Below are 18,186 nucleotides of genomic sequence, written 5' to 3'. Positions count from 1 at the left end.
CAACTGTACTGACCAATGTTCTTTTCCAGGAAGAGGGAACTGGCAAGGTTAGCTTTGTTGCCTGAAGTCTACTAGGCATACTCTACCCTCTCATTTAAGCAACTCATTTACAGACTATCAAAAAGATACCAGAAAACTATTTTTAAAAATCATTTTGAGTTAAAAAGTCATTTTGACTTGATCTCTAAAAACATTGCTACTGCTCAGCTTGAACTCTTAGAGCCATGCCATTAACATCAGTGATTAATGGGAAATCAGTCACATTGTGTCAACATCTGAAATGCCCCACAGAACTCCTTTACAGAAGTACCTACATTAAAAATGCTTTACTCATGATTTACTGTAATCCTTTTAGCAACCCTTTATGATCCGGTTGACTCCCTTAACTTGAAGGAATGGTGCCAAATGACAAGAATCCTCTTCTACTTGCTTAATAGCCCAATACACAACGGGCCATGGTTAACAGGCATATTCTCAAACCAGGCTGCCTGGGTTCCAATCAAGGCTCTGCCACTGTGACCTCAGATACCTTCCATGCGAAATGTTGTTAATCATAGTGTCTAACTTCAGATGATTATTGGAAAGATTAAAGAAAGGAACATGTTTGTTAAAGCACTTACAACAGTGTTAGCTGAAAAACTGCATTAGTTGCTATTATTATTATTTTCTCATATTAATGAATGGCTTTCCAGCCATGAGGCTATGAAGATATTAATATTCAGGGAGCACCCTGGAGGTGAAGTTGACAACGTTGTACAGATGGTAGCCACTATGCTTTTTTACCAGGCCATCAATAGTGGGTAGAAGGAAAGAGCCAAAAGGACATCACATTCAATCCTCCATGCAGGACACAGCAGAGGGGAGGTCCAAGCCCCCACCAGGCTCCCCTTGCATATGCGATTACGAAGTACAGTTCTCTCCAAGGAGAAGTAGTGCTCAGTCAGCTACACTGCTCAGCACCTCTTAAGTAAAGCTAAAGCATCTCAAAGTTCCCTCAAAAGAGCCACAGAACTCAGCAGAGATGCAGTAAACTTAATAAGGCAAAAAATACATGACTACTTTCATTTCAGGATTTTAAAAGCATCGATAAGGTATCTCAAAGGAACTTTAAGGGGTGAGTAGTCTCCAATAACCTGTAAATCTGCCTCATGCCCAAGTGTGCTTGAGATTAAGAAATCACTATTACAAGAAACTTGAAATATAGGCATATTTCTAATCAGCAACAAAGGTGACATAAGATTACCTACAGGTTATGAATTAGATGAATCATAGAGGAAAAAATGGTTACTTACTTCATATTTATACTTCTCACCAGCTTTTGCCCTTTTCAGTCTTTCCAGAGCTTCCTGTCGCCCTTTCTTTGATCTCTTCTCTCTCCGGGATCGGGAAGCTACAAAACTCCTGGAATCTGACACAGCTGAAAAGAAGCCAAATTTATCTGAGACATTACAAACCTGTCAGCCATTTTCCCTCAAAAACAAAGCAACAGTTTTTAGCCAGTAGTAATATACAAGTTCAATATACAAAATCTGCAGCTCCTGGGGCTCTGCAGAAATTCTCAGCAGAAGCAACTGTTATTTTTTTTCCTCTAGGAGAAAAATTCCAAATTCAACTGATATCCCCTGGAGACACTCAAGGGAGACCAGCCTAGTCCATAACCTTTCCAAGCAAAATGACAGGCCATTAAGTGATTACAAAAGGACAATTCATTTGGTATTCTATTAATCAACATTTGAAAGGCTTTGAGGAGCACCTGCTCTTTACAAATTACCTGCCCCTCTGAGAGACACAAATATAAGACAGGGCCCCAGACTCACAGAATTTACAATCTAACAGGGGAGATACCTGGCAGATCTCGGAGATACAAGTGGGTTCAGTTCCAGACCATAACCAATAAAGTGAATATTACAATAAAGTGAGCCATGTGAATTTTTTAAAATTTCCCAGGGCATATAAAAGTTATGCTTACACTACACTACAGTCTATTAAGTGTGCAAAAGCATTATATCTTTAAAAATTCTTGATTGCTAAAAATGTTAACCATAATCTGAGCCTTCAGTGAGTTGTAGTAGTAACATCCAAGATCCCTGATCACAGATCACTCTAACAAATATTGAAAAATGTGAGAATTCCCAAAATGTGACACAGGGACATGAAGTAATAAGCAAAGTCTGTTGGGGAAATGGTGCCAACAAACTTGCTCAATGCAGGGTTGCCACAACCTTCAATTTGTTTAAAAAAAAATTTTTAAGTGCAGTATCTAAAGCACAATAAAGCAAGGTATGCCTGTAAGTAGCAACTAACTATAGAGCAACTTTTAGAAGAAACACATGCCCCAACAGAAGCACAGATAACATGCCTGGAATTTCAAAGGAAGGATAAATTGGGGGCTGGGAGAATTCAACCAAGATGACTGAGAAGATTCTTGATTCCATCACTGATTTCCAGATCTCATGCTGCTGGTTATGTCATGTGTTTTGTGGGAAATTAATGAAGTACCAGAGGGCCTCACTAGTCAGTCATTCAACTTTTGAATTATGCACGCTTTGGGTCATCATAAACTGACCACCTCACAGTTACTAAAAAGATTTCACCCACAGAATGAAGACTTATGCCAGCTGATGAATACTCAAAGCAAACAAGACAGTGCTGCCTGCCAGCCACGAGTTGAGGCTCAGCATGACTGCCACCTATGTCTGTGAAATTGAATATTGTATTGTATTTGATGCTAATTACTTTATAAAAAGAAGTAAGCACAGAAAAGGAGAAGTACTGATAACAGGCATCCCAAAAGCTCCAACCCCACTGGAATGTTCATAACAACATTCAGCTCTTTGGCTAAGTATTGACTGAAACAGAAGATGCAATTTACAGAACATGTACCAAGTGCTGGCAATAAACTGTTACAACCCTGTTAAAATAGTTTCAACTGTTTCAACCCTGTCTTAAAGGTGAGGTGTAACTAGATACTTTTTTTCTAACTCTCTGGAAATGGAATCTCTCTTTATCTCAAGCTATTGTTTCACTTTCACATTTGACTTTTAAATCCATTTTCAGAAAAGCATTAAGGATGACAGCCACAAAATCTTGAGTGACACTCAAATGATTTCAAAAAATTGTGAGCAGACCTACACAACAAGGTTTTGGAGATTACTTAACATGACCCCTGGGAGTGAAAAGCTGGCCTCGGTGTATTCCATTCAAGATCCCCCTGACTCCTTTGTCAGATTATCCTAACAAAATCTATAGATTTTCAAAAAGACTTACTCCACAGGCAAGGATGTGCCACTCTACGAGTTTGGGATACAATTACAAATAAGACAAAGTTGCGAGTCCTCAAGGGGCTCCCAGTCAAGGAAAGCAAAAAGACCTGAGGCTCCCACCATCATATAAAGATCGTGCCACATGAGAGGTAAGAACCCGGTACTGAGGACATGTAGAAAAGGGAGCCATTAATTTTGCCTGGGAAATCAGACAAGGCTTCACAAGGGGAGGTTTCCATCACAGAAAGAGGAATAGAACTTCACTATCAGAGTACAGGGCAACAAGGGGGCACAAGCAAAGGAAAAGGCATGAGCCAAGCTACAAAGGGATGAAAATGCAAGGTGTGTTCTGAAACCAAGAGGAAGTCATTGTGGAAGGTAAGCTGGACACGACAGCACAGAGTGGGAGAATGGAGATTAGAAGCAGCAACATAACCAGGCTCTGCCACTTACTGGATGACATGAGACAACCGGTTAACCTTTCTGAGCCATGGTGGCCAGGTGTCTTGTTTTTTCAAGTTGCCCAATATTGAAACTGTGAAATCCCTCCTCCCTTATGCCCCTGCAGCTAGGGCATGGGTATATAAAATAGGTCCTCCAATTACAAATATCTGCTCAGACTTTAAATCAGAAGCTAGCATGACAAGGAAAGGGGGAGGACTAACGGAAGATTCCAAAAGTAGCAACAGCTACAGGAGGATTGAGTACCTGGAACAACAGTGCCAGCAATGTCCCAGGGTACCTGAAGGCTCTAACTTCAAGTACTTGCTATGGTTGGCAGTAACCTCCTCAATGAACCACTTTGGGGGCAAGATTTGAAGCAATGTTCCTAGCTACACTGCTCAGAGACTGGTTCTCCAGAGGTTCTGAAGACCACTTCTGATAAATTCCTGTTCAGTTTCAGTCTACTAGACTTGGTTCCTATAGAGTATACGCAATGACAGACTAATGCACAACCTCAGGGTCCTCACATGTGAAATGGGGATAATCATGTCTGCTTCATAAAGTTTAGAGTTAGATGAAGATACCTGGCTTACTTTGTACTCAACAATACAGAACAAACTCATTTAATGTGTATGTGCAGAGATGCAGCATAATCACACACACACGCTGACACCCCACACTAAGCACTAAAAGGCTCTAGATTCTAGAAAGCAAAAATAAAGCAAAGCCACTTACTCAGGGAAGCCTCAATATAGCACCACATATAATTACATGTTTACCATCTCAATTCCATGAAGACAAAAACCATGTCCAACCTACCTACCACTATAACACCAGAGCCTGACAGAATACCTATACCTGGTAGGTACGTAATAAATATTTGCTGAATGAACCACTGTACCTGATTTTTTAAATCACTAAACTCTCCCTGATCCATCTTCATATACAGAAACAGCTACTTATAGACCTTTCAACTTTTTACTGCCAGCCCACCTTCTAACACTTAAGGGGGGGAAAAAAAGCTTAAATTTTCCCTTTTGGTATATGTCTCCAATGCTTCAAGTAGGTAAATTAGCCAAAAAGAATTAGCATGAAAAAAAGAATCCAGTTACTGAAGTTTAAAAATCTGGTTCACAATTACATCTGGAGTACCCCCTACCCTTCCCCAAAGCAGACAGACAAGAGCCTGCAAAAGTCTTTCTGGTGACAATCTTTCAAATTCGGCAGGAAAAGAAAAATTCCAGTCACAAGTCCCAGCCACTACTTAATCAACACCATGACTTAAGAGGGATCTCAAGATTGCAGTGTCCTCCGAAGAGTGATTTCTTGATGTTCACCAAGGAGGAACAGTTTTTAGGGTGAAGAAAGGGCTTAGTGGCATGTCACTGATGGAAGACTGTAAAGACTATTCACGTACTCACATCCTACATCCCATTTGTAATCCAGGCTAGTCGGCTCTCCAAAACAAATTGTCTTAAAAAGTGAAAGGCTAGAAGAACAAATTGAAATCTGTGATTCACAACTAGGGGAATGCAAAAGAATCTGATTAGGACACAAGTTCTCATTAATGGTGATGTATTTGAGTGACAGCAGAGAGTGAAGCACCTGATTTCAAGTTAGAAGTTCACTGCAGTGAAGTCACACGTTAGTTGCACACTGCTCAAAAATCAGAAAAATCCATTTATATTTCTATATTCTATTTTTGGAAAAAGAAGATTACCACTGAAAACGGAGTAATATACAGGGCATGCGAAATGCTGCTAAACTGAAGCATTTTTTTTAGAAGCTTCACCTCAGATGACTAGACGACGAGCACTACTTCTATGCGGCCCTTTAAGAACTTTCCACAGACCCTGAAAGAGAAACTGTTACTGTGTAAAGCGGAAACTCATTACCTAAAAAAAGACAAAACGTGTTTGTATCTTCAGGTGACAGCTTTCTTTCCTGCTTCGTTACTATGTGTAACAACCTATCCAGCACTCCTAGCGGGAGCAAAGAAATACTTTCGGCCAAGACTGTCCCACCGGGGTCAGTCTAGTGAAGGTGTTTGCCCAGCACGTGGGATAGACTCACCAAAAGAAATCAAGAGGCAGACAAGTGCGGAGACCCACAGTGACAGTGGTGAGGCAGCCTCCCAAACAAAAAGCCCCGCAGGGAGTTACTCGGGTTTGCCAGGACCCAACGGCCCAGCAAGGAAGCCCTGTCCGAGGCCTGATAGGTTCCAGCCCTGGACGTCCGAGGTCCGCGCCCAAAGAGACCCAAGGAGCAACCCGGGGCGGGGGAGCGCCTTCATGAGAAAAAATAAAACAGAGTTCCCACAACCTGAAATTATACCACAGTTCCCGCACTCCCAACCCGGGACCCTGCACGCGGGGCCATCTCTCACCGTTTGCCCCCTGCTCGCAGTCCTCGCCGTGCACGGGCGCCATGGTCCCAGAGTCTTCCGATTCCGCGCCAACCAGCCCGAAACTGGCGCGGGGGCCGAGACAGGCGCCACCCAGAAAGCCAATCAGAGGCTCCAGAGGCTGCGGACTTCCGTCCGGAAGGCCACTGAAGTGCTGCGCCGCGCGGCGCCCCGCCCCCGGCCTTCCCGCGGGCGCGCATTTGGCGCCGGGTTATGACCCCTTAAGGAAAAGAGCTAGCGGAGGGGGCAGCAGTTAAGAGCAGGAAAAGGAAGCGGTCGGGCGCTGAAAAAGAGCCGCCTGAAGACTCACTGCGCAGGCGCACCCATGCTGATGGGAAACAATTTGGGCCCGTTGGAGCAGGAGCTTTCTGGTTCTGAGGGTTGATTCTCCAAACAAGAGGCGCGGGCGGCAGCAGGGTGGGCGTGGTTGAACGGGTTTCCAAGGAGCCTGGGAAAAACCACTGCCTCCTGCTGCGCATCCGGAATCTTGCCTGATACTTTGTTTCTCTGAGTTTTAGCACAGTCGCTGTGTGATATATACTATATGCACCAACTTAACCAAAAGGTCAAAAGTACCATCACCAATTCGGGGCCTCCCGATGTGATGCCCTTCGGAAAAAATAACATCACCTACATAGTCTTCTTGCAAATAAATGCCTGAATCTAACCATGGAGAAACAATCAGATGTATTTAAAACGTAGATTAATCTATAAAAATCTGGCCCTGGCTCCTGGAAAATGTCAATGTTATGAAACATTAAAAGGGAATTAGAGAAAAAAGGGGGGGCATGAGAGCGAGTTTATTTTCCACAATAAACTGTGGAAAATTCTGAAAGAGATGGGAATACCAGACCACCTGACCTGCCTCTTGAGAAACCTGTATGCACGTCAGGAAGCAACAGTTAGAACTGGACATGGAACAACAGACTGGTTCCAAATAGGAAAAGGAGCATCTCAAGGCTGTATATTGTCGCCCTGCTTATTTAACTTATATGCAGAGTACATCATGAGAAACGCTGAGCTGGAGGAAGCACAAGCTGGAATCAAGATTGCCAGGAGAAATACCAATAACCTCAGATATGCAGATGACACCACCCTTATGGCAGAAAGTGAAGAGGAACTAAAGAGCCTCTTGATGTAAGTGAAAGAGGAGAGTGAAAAAGTTGGATTAAAGCTCAACATTCAGAAAAGTAAGATCATGGCATCCGGGCCCATCACTTCATGGCAAATAGATGGGGAAACAGTGGAAACAGTGGCTGACTTTATTTTGGGAAGCTCCAAAATCACTGCAGATGGTGACTGCAGCCCTGAAATTAAAAGACCCTGACTCCTTGGAAGGAAAGTTATGACCAACCTGCTGCTGCTGCTGCTGCTAAGTCGCTTCAGTTGTGCCCAACTCTGTGCGACCCCATAGACGGCAGCCCACCAGGCTCCCCCGTCCCTGTGATTCTCCAGGCAAGAACACTGGAGTGGCTTGCCATTGCCTTCTCCGATGACCAACCTAGACAGCATATTAAAAAGCAGAGACATTACTTTGCCAACAAAAGTCCGTCTAGTCAAGGCTATGGTTTTTCCAGTAGTCATGTATGGATGTTAGAGCTGGACTATAAAGAAAGCTGAGGCAGAATTGATGCTTTTGAACTGTGGTGTTGGAGAAGACTCTTGAGAGTCCCTTGGACTGCAAGGAGATCCAACCAGGCCATCCTAAAGGAAATCAGCCCTGGGTTTCACTGGAAGGACTGATGTTGAAGCTGAAACTTCAATACTTTGGCCACCAGATGCAAAGAGCTGACTCATTTTGAAAAGACCCTGATGCTGGGAAAGATTGAGGGCAGGAGGAGAAGGGGACAACAGAGGATGAGATGGTTGGATGGCATCACCAAGTCAATGAAAATGAGTCTGGGTAACCTCCAGGAGTTGGTGATGGACAGGGAGGCCTGGCGTGCTGCAGTTCATGAGGTCGCAAAGTGTCGGAGACAACTGAGTGACTGAACTGAACTGAACTGAGAGGGACTTCCTTAGTGGTCCAGTGGCTAAGACTGCACTGCCAATGCAGGGGGCCTGGGTTCAATCCCTGCTTAGGGAACTAGACCCCACATGCTGCAACTAAAGAACCTGTGTGCCACAACTGAGACCCAGTGAAACCAAATAAATAAAAATATTTTTAAAAGAGACATTAGATTCTGGTGTTTGATACAATGCATACAATGTATGAAAACTCATTTATTGTTTAACAATAAGACCAGAGACGTAGGCATGTATATTTTAACTAGAGAACACTAGTTGAACCAAGAACTTCTAATGAGAATTCTTTCTAGAGTTTATGTAGAATTATCTTTAACCATTGAGGCCAATACATCTGAACCCTTTTCTCAAACCCCACTAATGCACAATGCTCTTGGTTCCACTTCCCCTGCACCCTCAGAGAACAAAGTTAGAGCCATGCCCCCAAGTGATTCAAAATGAATTATTGACCAACGGACAAAACTTTTGTGATAATTGAGCCCTGGCTTATAGCATAAACATGCAACATCAACGTGAATAAAATCTGCCCCCAAAGACAAATAGCTGTACTAATGCTTCAAAATCTTTTAAACCAGTAGCATGAACTAAAACTTAGGAATAGGAAACCAGAATTTTTCTTCGCATTATTACAGGTATTGGAGCAATTAAGAAATAATTATAAGTTAGAACATTGATGGTATAGTCAGTCAATAGTGAATTTTAGCAGAGGATGGCAGCATGAGGATTTCTTAATTTACATATGGCCAGTATTCTATAACCCAGGAGGAAGGCATGGCAACCCACTCCAGCATTCTTGCCCGGAGAATCCTGTGGACAGAGGAGTCTGGCAGGCTACAATCCATGTGGTCTCAAAGAGTCAGACTAGACTGAAGCGACGTAGCACGCACAGTATTCTATAAACCTTAGAGCAGTGGTTCTCAACTTTGGTCTCAAATTATTTTCTTTTAAAAAATTTGAGCAGTTATTCAAAGTTCCAATGCCCCCTGGACCTATTAAATCAGAATTTCCAAGGATGGGATTCCAATGTGAAGCCAAAGTCGAGAATAAGTGGGCAAGACAAGGCGTTGCTAAATCATTTAGAGTCACCAGCAGGATGGCTAACCCAGACATAAATATCCGGTTGAACAATATGTGGTCACATATGCCTGGACACAGTGGTGTCTCGGTGGTAAAGAATCCATCTGCCAATGCAGGAGATGCGGGTTCAATCCGTGGGTTGGGAAGATCCCTGGAGAAGGAAATGGCAACCCACTCTAGTGTACTTGCCTGGGAAATCCCATGGGCAGATGAGCCTGACTGGCTACAGTCAGTGGGGTTGCAAAGAGTTGGACATGATTTAGCGACTAAACAACAGCAACAACATACCTGGACACACCTCTTTCTGTGAGGAAGGAAGACTGAATTTCCACCTATTCAAAAGACTTTCACTCTTTAGTATCTTAAAACATTTAGTGCTGTGACTTCCTATGAATGGTATCTGGGTTATCTAAAAGACTCTTCAGTTCAGTTCAGTTCAGTCGCTCAGTCGTGTCCGACTCTTTGCGACCCCATGAATCACAGCACGCCAGGCCTCCCTGTCCATCACCAACTCCTGGAGTTCACTGAAACTCATGTCCATCGAGTCGGTGATGGCATCCAGCCATCTCATTCTCTGTCGTCCCAGTCTCCTCCCACCCCCAATCCCTCCCAGCATCAGACTCTTTTCCATTGAGTCTAAAAGACTCTTAGGCAAGGCCAACACTAGGTTTATTAGAAACAATGTGAAACCACCCCGATTGTTAAGCATCTATCATCAGTAGGAACCAAGTCTTGGACTTCCCTGTCAGTCTCTTGGTTAAGACACTGTGCTTCCACTGCAGGAGGTGCAAATTCAATCCCTGGTTGGAGAACTGAAGATCCAACATGACCACCAAGATCTTGCCCCAAGGCTGCACCATTGTTTCTTGGCTGCTCCTCCTTGGTCTCCACATTCACTCCCTTCCCTAGTTAGCAACTGCTTGAATCTGCCCATTGGAACAAGGTAAGGTCATGGAGGCTGAATCAAGACTAATTCCTTGTAATTTAGAAATGGGGAACACAGAAAGACTTTTGTGCCCAGGAACCCCACTGGGTCCTGCTTGGTTTCACCCTCTGTGTTCCCGCCACAGTAGAGATAATTTACGTTTCATTTCTCTTTGTCCTTAACTCTTACTGAATAATTTCCGCCTGTGAGACAACTTGGCCAAACAATCATTAATATTTTCCCCAGGCAGTAATTTGTTTTATAATCATCTGCTTGAAAAGATCATCCTGGATGAACCTAGAAATTATCATTCTAAATGAAGTAAATCAGACAAAACATATGATATGACTTGCATGTGAACTCCAAAAATTATACAAATGAACTCATTCACAAAACAGAAAAAAGAATCACAGATGCAGAACACAAACTTCCGGCTAAAAGAGGAAGGTTAGAGGAGTGATTTAAAAAAGAAGGGAGGGGGACTTCCTATTGGTCCAGTAACTAAGATTCTTTGTTGCCAATGCAGGGAAATTAATACAGAAACATTCCATGTACCCTCTACCCAGGGTCTCCCACTGGCAACATCTTGCAAAACTGTATCACAACTAGGATATTGGCACTGATACAGTCAACACACAGGACATTCCAATCTCTAAAGATCCTTAACCACTGGTTACCCACTAGTCTGTTCCTTACTTCTATAATTTTGTATACAGGTCTTTGTACAGACTCATTTCTCTTGGGTAAAGACTTAGAAATGGAATTGCTGAGTCATGTGGTAAGTATATGTTTTGTTGTTGTTTAGTCGCTAAGTCCTGTCCAACTCTTTGCGACCCCATGAGCTGCAACACACCAGGTTTTCCTGTCCTTCACTGTCTCCCAGAGTTTGCTCAAACTCATATCCCTTAAGTCGGTGATGCCATCCAACCATCTCATCCTCTGTTTCCCTCTTCTCCTCCTGCCCTCAGTATTTCCCAGCAAAGGAATGGCGGATCGCTCCAGTATTCTTGCCTTGAAAACGTCACGAACAGTATGAAAAGAAAAAAAAAAGTATATGTTTAACTTTAAAATAAACTTGAGAAACTGTTTTTCCAAAGTGGCTCTACTATTTCACATTCCCATCAGTAGTATATGAGAGATTCAGTTGTTCTATATCCTCACCAGTAACTATCATTTTTATTTTAATTTTCATTCCAGTGGTTATATATTAGTATCTCATTGTGAGTTTTAATTTGCACTTCCCCGATGACTAATGACGAGTGTCTTTCGTGAGCTTCCTGGCTATTCGCAATTGTTTTCCCTTGGATATGTTTGTTCTTTGTTTCTCTTTGTTCTTTGTTTCTATCTTTTCCTCCTTCTCTGGGTTTAATGGAGCATTTTATATGATTCCATTTTATCTCCTGTCTTGGTATATCATTTATACTTCTTTTTTAAAGAACTGTTTTAGTGGTTGCCCTAAGGTTTACAGGGCTTCCCAGGTGGCACTAGTGGTAAAGAACCTGCCTGCCAATGCAAGGGACATAAGAGACATGGGTTCAATCCCTGAGTTGGGAAGATCCCCTGGAGGAGGGCACAGCAACCCACTCCAGTACTCTTACCTGGAGAATCCCATGGACAGAGGAGTCTGGTGGAGTACAGTCCACAGAGTCACAGTCAGACACGACTGAAGTGACTTAGCATGCACGCAAAAGTTTTCAACATGCATTTTATTTATTTTTGTTTATTTATTTTTTTTATTGGAGGCTAATTACAATATTATATTGGTTGGCTTTTCCATACATTGACATGAATCCACCCTGGGTGTACATGTGTTCCCCATCTTGAACCCCCCTCCCACCTCCCTCCCCATCCCATCCCTCTGGTTCATCCCAGTGCACCAGCCCCGAGCGTCCTGTCTCATGCATCGAACCTGGACTGGCGATTCGTTTCACATATGATAATATACATGTTTCAATGACATTCTCCAAAATCATCCCACCCTCGCCCTCTCCCACAGAGTCCAAAAGACTGTTCTATACACCTGTGTCTCTTTTGCTGTCTCTTATACAGGGTTATCATTACCATTTTTCTAAATTCCATATATATGCATTAGTATACTATATTGGTGTTTTTCTTTCTGGCTTACTTCACTCTGTATAATAGGCTCCAGTTTCATCCACCTCATTAGAACTGATTCAAATGAATTCTTTTTAATGGCTGAATAATACTCCATTATGTGTATGTACCAAAGCTTTCTTATCCATTCGTCTGCAGATGGACATCTAGGTTGCTTCCATGTCCTGGCTATTATAAACAGTGCTGCCATGAACATTGGAGTACATGTGTCTCTTTCAATTCTGGTTTCCTCGGTGTGTATGCCCAGGAGTGCGATTGCTGGGTCGTATGGCAGTTCTATTTTCAGTTTTTTAAGGAATCTCCACACTGTTCTCCATAGTGGCTGTACTAGTTTGCATTCCCACCAACAGTGTAAGAGGGTTCCCTTTTCTCCACACCCTCTCCAGCATTTATTGCATCAACATGCATTTTAAAATAATGTAAGTCCACCTCCAAATAACATCATACTGCTCTATGTGTAGGGCAGCTACATTATAAGCAAGGATTCCGCAGTCCTCTCTTCCTGTCCCTTGTGACACCTTACTGGTATCCAGGAATTGTTTGTTATTATGGGAAAGAGCCCCAACCCTACATTGGAAATTGGGTCTCAGAACACTTGCTTGCTGCTGTTCCGGTTTCCAATGAGAAGCCCACTGTAATGCTCAAACTTATTCTTCTGTTAGTAAAGTTTCTCACACTCTACTCCCCACCTCTGGCTTCCTTCAAGAGTTTTACCTTGTCCTTTGTATTTTCTTTGTTTGGTTGGTTGGTTTGGGGTTTTTTTGTTTGTTTGTTTGCTTGTTTTTTTGCTTGCTTGGTTTGGAGTTGGGTTTTTTTAAGGGGAGTTGTTTGCTTGTTACAGTTTGAATATGATGTTCCTGCTGCTGCTGCTGCGTCGCTTCAGTCGTGTCCGACTCTGTGAGACCCCATAGACGGCAGCCCACCAAGCTCCCCCGTCCCTGGGATTCTCCAGGCAAGAACACTGGAGTGGGTTGCCATTTCCTTTTCCAATGCATGAAAGTAAAAAGTGAAAATGAAGGCGCTCAGTCATGTCCGACTCGTCACGACCCCATGGACTGCAGCCTACCAGGCTCCTCTGTCCCTGGGACTTTCCAGGCAAGAGTACTGGAGGGCGGTGCCATCGCCTTCTCCGTGATGATGTTCCTAGATGTTGTTTTTTTAGTTTGTTTTGGTATTTATCCTGTTTGGTATTTTCTGACCTTCCTGGGTCTGTGGTTTTCTTTTTATCATAGTCATTATACATTATTCGGAAAGTTCTTGGCCACTATCACTTGCGATATTTTTTCTGCCTGTTTTCTTTTTTTTTCTCCTACTGGTATCTTGATATCTTTAGCTGCTACAGTTGCAATCTATTTCCTCCAAGTCTTTTCCCTTGTTGACTCTGGTTATTTTTATTTTTCCTCAGGCGAAAGAGAGAGACCAGCCAGAGAGAGCTGAAATTCCCTTCCCCAAGCTAGGATAATATTTTAGAGTTGCCCCTTTGACAAAGTCTTGCTCTCTGACCAAGTCTTTCCTCTAGAGAGTAGGCCTTTGTGACAGAGAAGATTCTGGAAGGATTTCCTGATGGTTACTCTTCCTCTTCCCCTTGCCAGAGCCCCCAGGGCATTTTTCTCAGATTCTCAAGGTGACAATCTGGTGGGGTTCCTAGATAAAAAGTCCACAGAACTGTGCAGTCCTCACTCTAGGAATTTCTTAATTTCATGCTAGTCCATACTCAGCCTCCAGCAGTTCAAAATTGGCATTTAAGTGTTCCCACCAGATTCTAGTTTCAGGTAAGCAGATCTCACCTGTGATTCTCCATAAGTGCCTATGTTTCCAGCTTCAGAGATGGTGTTTTGCCATTTTCCCAATTCTTTTTGAGAATTTTCTTGTCTAAGAAAAGTCACTGATCCATCCACATTTTTCTTGATGTAAGGATGGTAGTGACAGTGTCCATGCACTGTAAAAGCAAAAGCAGAAATGAGAAGTCACTTGGTCATCTCTTGTCTACATTCTTTGATGAATTATTTGTTCAAATTTGTTGCCCATTTTTTAAAAATTGAGTTGTCTAATTATTAAATTTCAAGAATTTTTATATATCCTGAATAAAAGTCCTTTATAAATATGTGCTTGGCAAATATTTTCTCTCAGTCTATGACTTTTCATTTTGTTAATTTTAAAGATCAGAAGTCCTTCATCTTTTTAATTTCATTAAATAAAAAATCTTATTGAAGTAAAAGTTCTTTATTTTTGATGTAATTCAATGTATCCAAGAAAAAAGAGGAGAGTGAAAAAGTTGGCTTAAAGCTCAACATTCAGAAAACTAAGATCATGGCATCTGGTCCCATCACTTCATGGGAAATAGATGGGGAAACAGTGGCAGACTTTATTTTTTAGGGCTCCAAAATCACTGCAGATGCTGATTGCAGCCATGAAATTAAAAGACACTTACTCCTTGGAAGGAAAGTTATGACCAACCTAGACAGCACATTAAAAAGCAGAGACATTACTTTGCCAACAAAGGTCCATCTAGTCAAGGCTATGGTTTTTCCAGTAGTCATATATGAATGTGAGAGTTGGACTGTGAAGAAAGCTGAGTGCCAAAGAATTGATGCTTTTGAGCTGTGGTGTTGGAGAAGGTTCTTGAGAGTCCCTTGGACTGCAAGGAGATCCAACCAGTCCATCCTAAAGGAGATCAGTCCTGGGTGTTCATTGGAAGGACTGATGTTGAAACTGAAACTCCAATACTTTGGCCACCTGATGCGAAGAGCTGACTCGTTAGAAAAGACCCTGATGCTGGGAAAGATTGAGGGCAGGAGGAGAAGGGGATGACAGAGGATGAGATGGTTGGATGGCATCACCAACTCAATGGATGTGAGTTTGGGTAAACTCCGGGAGTTGGTGATGGACAAGGAGGCCTGGTGTGCTGCAGTCCATGGGGTCTCAAAGGGTCAGACATGCCTGAATGACTGAACTGAACGGAATGTATCCAATTTTTTTTTTCCTTTATGGTTCATGCTTTTTGTTTCCTATCTAAGAAATCTCTGCTTAAACCAAAGTCACAAAGATTCTGTCCTAGGTTTTATTCTAGATATCTTGTGGCTTTTACATCCAGGTCTATGATCCATTTCATGGTTAATCTTTGTATATGGTGTGAGATAAGAATAGAGGTTCATTTTTGCATGTAGATATTCAATTGTTCTTCATTCATTTAACAATTGTTTTCAATGCAACTACTAGCATATACCTAGAACTATGCTAGGTGGAGCAAATTATTTCACCTCAGTCCGGAGTCTAACTCTCAGTCACTTAGATTCAGAAAATCATATTGTTCATAGATTCAGAGAAGATCAAGACTTTTGATAACAAGCTACCTATAATTAACTGTAAGCAAAATAACCAGAAAATGCTAATAAATTAGTTAATTTCTACAGTGATTTAGAATACCTCTAGCTGGGCCTGCTTTAATATTTGTGGGGTCAGGACAGGAATATAAATGGAAGCCCATGTATTATATATCTTAATATTTAAAAGTTTGAAATTAGGCTAACAGATTGTGTGTGTGTGTATTTTTTTAGTCACTCAACTATGTCTGACTCTTCACTGCCCCATGGACTGTAGCCCACCAGGCTGCTATGGTTGGAGGCAGCCAGAGTCCCCTCCTCTGTACCACACTACAAGGTGGAGCCAGCCCAGATATCCGGATTCTGTTCAGGTTTTCCTGCTAAAAGCTTGACGAACCCTCCCGCCCCTCCCGCCATCCCCAGGGATATGCAGCACATGCCTTGAAAACAGGCTGAGGACATTTTGGCAGAGAACTCCAGGGTGTTCTAGAAGGGGAGTACGGGTCCCAAGGCATATACCCTATCTCCATGACCACGTGAACTCCAAGGAGGAGGAGAGGCAAAGCAGGGCCCCCTTAAACACGGCACCCAAGGCCATGATCCAGGGCACACCCTGCCCACTGGTGAGGTACTAGAAGGCAAACAGTGCTGCCGGGGAATTCATGCAAAAGGGGGGTGATTTCACAAGCTCTGAAGCTGAGGCCCAGTTGCCCATCTCCTGGCATAGAACATTTTCCAGACTACGAGGATACTTGTCTCCCAAATTCAGGTGTGTGTCTTCTGTGATAGAGCTGAGACAGTTTGCTTCCCCAAGAACATCTTTTTCTCTGAGTGTCTGGGGCTTCAAAGACTCCCCACAGGTCCAGGGGGTTAGAGGGTGAGAGAGGACACCCACCTGGCAGTCAGAAGCCCAGCATATCTAGCTGCCAAAGTGAAGGAAGAAGCCCGCGAGAAGCTTTGGGAAGCCCTGTGGGGCTGCACACACATCTGAGCGTAGACCCTGGGCTGCAGTTAATCAACAGTGTCAGCAGTTGGGAAGACGATCTGCAGACAGAGTGAAGAGAATGAGGACAGGCTGGGACTCACTGTCACCTCCCCCTCTGTCAGCACACCCAACCACTCTCTTCACTCTTTTTGGAAGATTGTGCCTTCCAAATCTTATGCAAATTCCTCTTTGGGCCAACTCTAACCCAAAACTGAGGGAATGGGATCCTTGGAAATGTGATTGCAGCCCACTGAGTCAGCACACCCCATACAACCATGCTAGGAAACCAGCCACAAATTCACTGACAGAGCTCCCCAATAACCAGCTCAGAACCTGATGAGAGAGAGTACAGGATGGATGGATGGATGGACAGATGGAAACCCTGGAAATATCCTTCTACTGATTAGAGCAAGTTTTATCATCTGGAAGATGGAATATATAAGAAAGTGATTAAGAGTTTTCATGCTAGGATGCTGCTGCTGCTAAGTCACTTCAGTCGTGTCCGACTCTGTGTGACCCCATAGATGGAAGCCCACCAGGCTCCCCCGTCCCTGGGATTCTCCATGCTAGGATGGGACATAGGAAATCTTCACATGCCTTAGGTGAATTTATTTTAATTTTAATTTATTTATTTAGGCTGTGCCACACAGCATGTGGGATCTTAGTTTCCCTGACCAGGGACTGAACTGGCACCCCCTGCAGTGGACGGACAGAGTCTTAACCACTGGAAGCCCTAGGTGAATTTAGAAGGATAACAGTTTTTCTGAGCTGAGTTATGATACTCATATTAACAGCCTCCAAAGTTCCCATGGCACTTTGCTGCAGCCAAATATTTTTAAAATTTTTTTTTTCAGAGAAAGCCCCAAGCACACATAAGAACAAGAGTTCTTTTATCTCAGGGGGAATGAACTTAACACAAATTGTGAAGGTTCCACATTGTTAAAATGCACAAATTCACTTCCAATGGTGTTTCGAATACTTGAAAAAGATACAATGTTTATTAGAATCAAAGTCCCTTTGAGAGATTTATTTTCTCTATCTTTATTCTCATAGCTAAACAAAGTGCTGAGTTGTAGATTACCACTTCAAGGCCTTGACCACTTTTTACCCTGAAAAAAAGAGCCAAAATGTTTGTCATTCCAGGAGCATAATCAGTTGAGCCGACACACAATAACATAGTTAATTCACCAACGGAATTTGTTGCCATAGCTCCAGGGAGGGACAGGGTGGAGGAAACAATGGCCTTTTTCACCACAACCTGCCTGTCCCCACACAACAGGCCATCACTGAGCCAGCGCAGAGCACAGCAATTGTCAGTGAACAGCAGCCCTGATAAGACAACAGGAAGCGGGTGGTAAATAAAGGAAGAACGCCTGGCAACTTGGATCTCCGCTAATTCAAGCGCTGGGACACGGCTACCTCCTCCCGCTTATCTTTAAGCTTAACCTTTGGTCAACTGTTTCAGTGAATCCACAGAAAGAAAATGAAAGGACTCTAAAACAGAAGGAAAGCAGACCAGAAGGAGACATGGTGGGTCACCAGGGTGGCGCCATGGAAAAGGACACCGGGAACAATCGCACTCCGCAAACGGGACGCAAGGTAAGGCACCCGCTTTCCTATTGATT

At 43.1% G+C, this 18,186-nt stretch overlaps 1 protein-coding gene across 7 annotated transcripts in view; it reads right to left on the bottom strand.

Annotated features, from left to right (window-relative positions):
* Positions 1-6,249, bottom strand: part of POLA1 (DNA polymerase alpha 1, catalytic subunit) — a 298,535-nt gene extending 292,286 nt beyond the window's left edge. For 5 of the 7 annotated variants that reach the window (XR_016037010.1, XM_088834552.1, XM_088834555.1 and 2 more), the window contains exons 1-2: positions 6,094-6,249; positions 1,293-1,417 (exon numbers count right to left, since the gene is read on the bottom strand). Coding sequence is in view for 6 of the 7 variants with exons in the window: in XM_088834552.1 (XP_088690678.1) it covers positions 1,293-1,417; positions 6,094-6,136 (168 nt within the window). In the remaining variant the exon portion in view is untranslated. Of the gene's footprint in view, positions 1-1,288; positions 1,418-6,093 lie in introns of all 7 variants that reach the window. The other 2 variants (XM_088834553.1, XM_055437532.2) reach the window with 2 other exon arrangements.
* Positions 6,250-18,186: the final 11,937 nt, after the last annotated feature.

The sequence above is a fragment of the Moschus berezovskii genome, chromosome Y, assembly GCF_049115385.1.
Source record: "Moschus berezovskii isolate FMDL1 chromosome Y, NW_MosBer_1.0, whole genome shotgun sequence".
Taxonomy (NCBI): domain Eukaryota; kingdom Metazoa; phylum Chordata; class Mammalia; order Artiodactyla; family Moschidae; genus Moschus; species Moschus berezovskii.
This window is presented reverse-complemented; position numbering and strand designations above follow the sequence as displayed.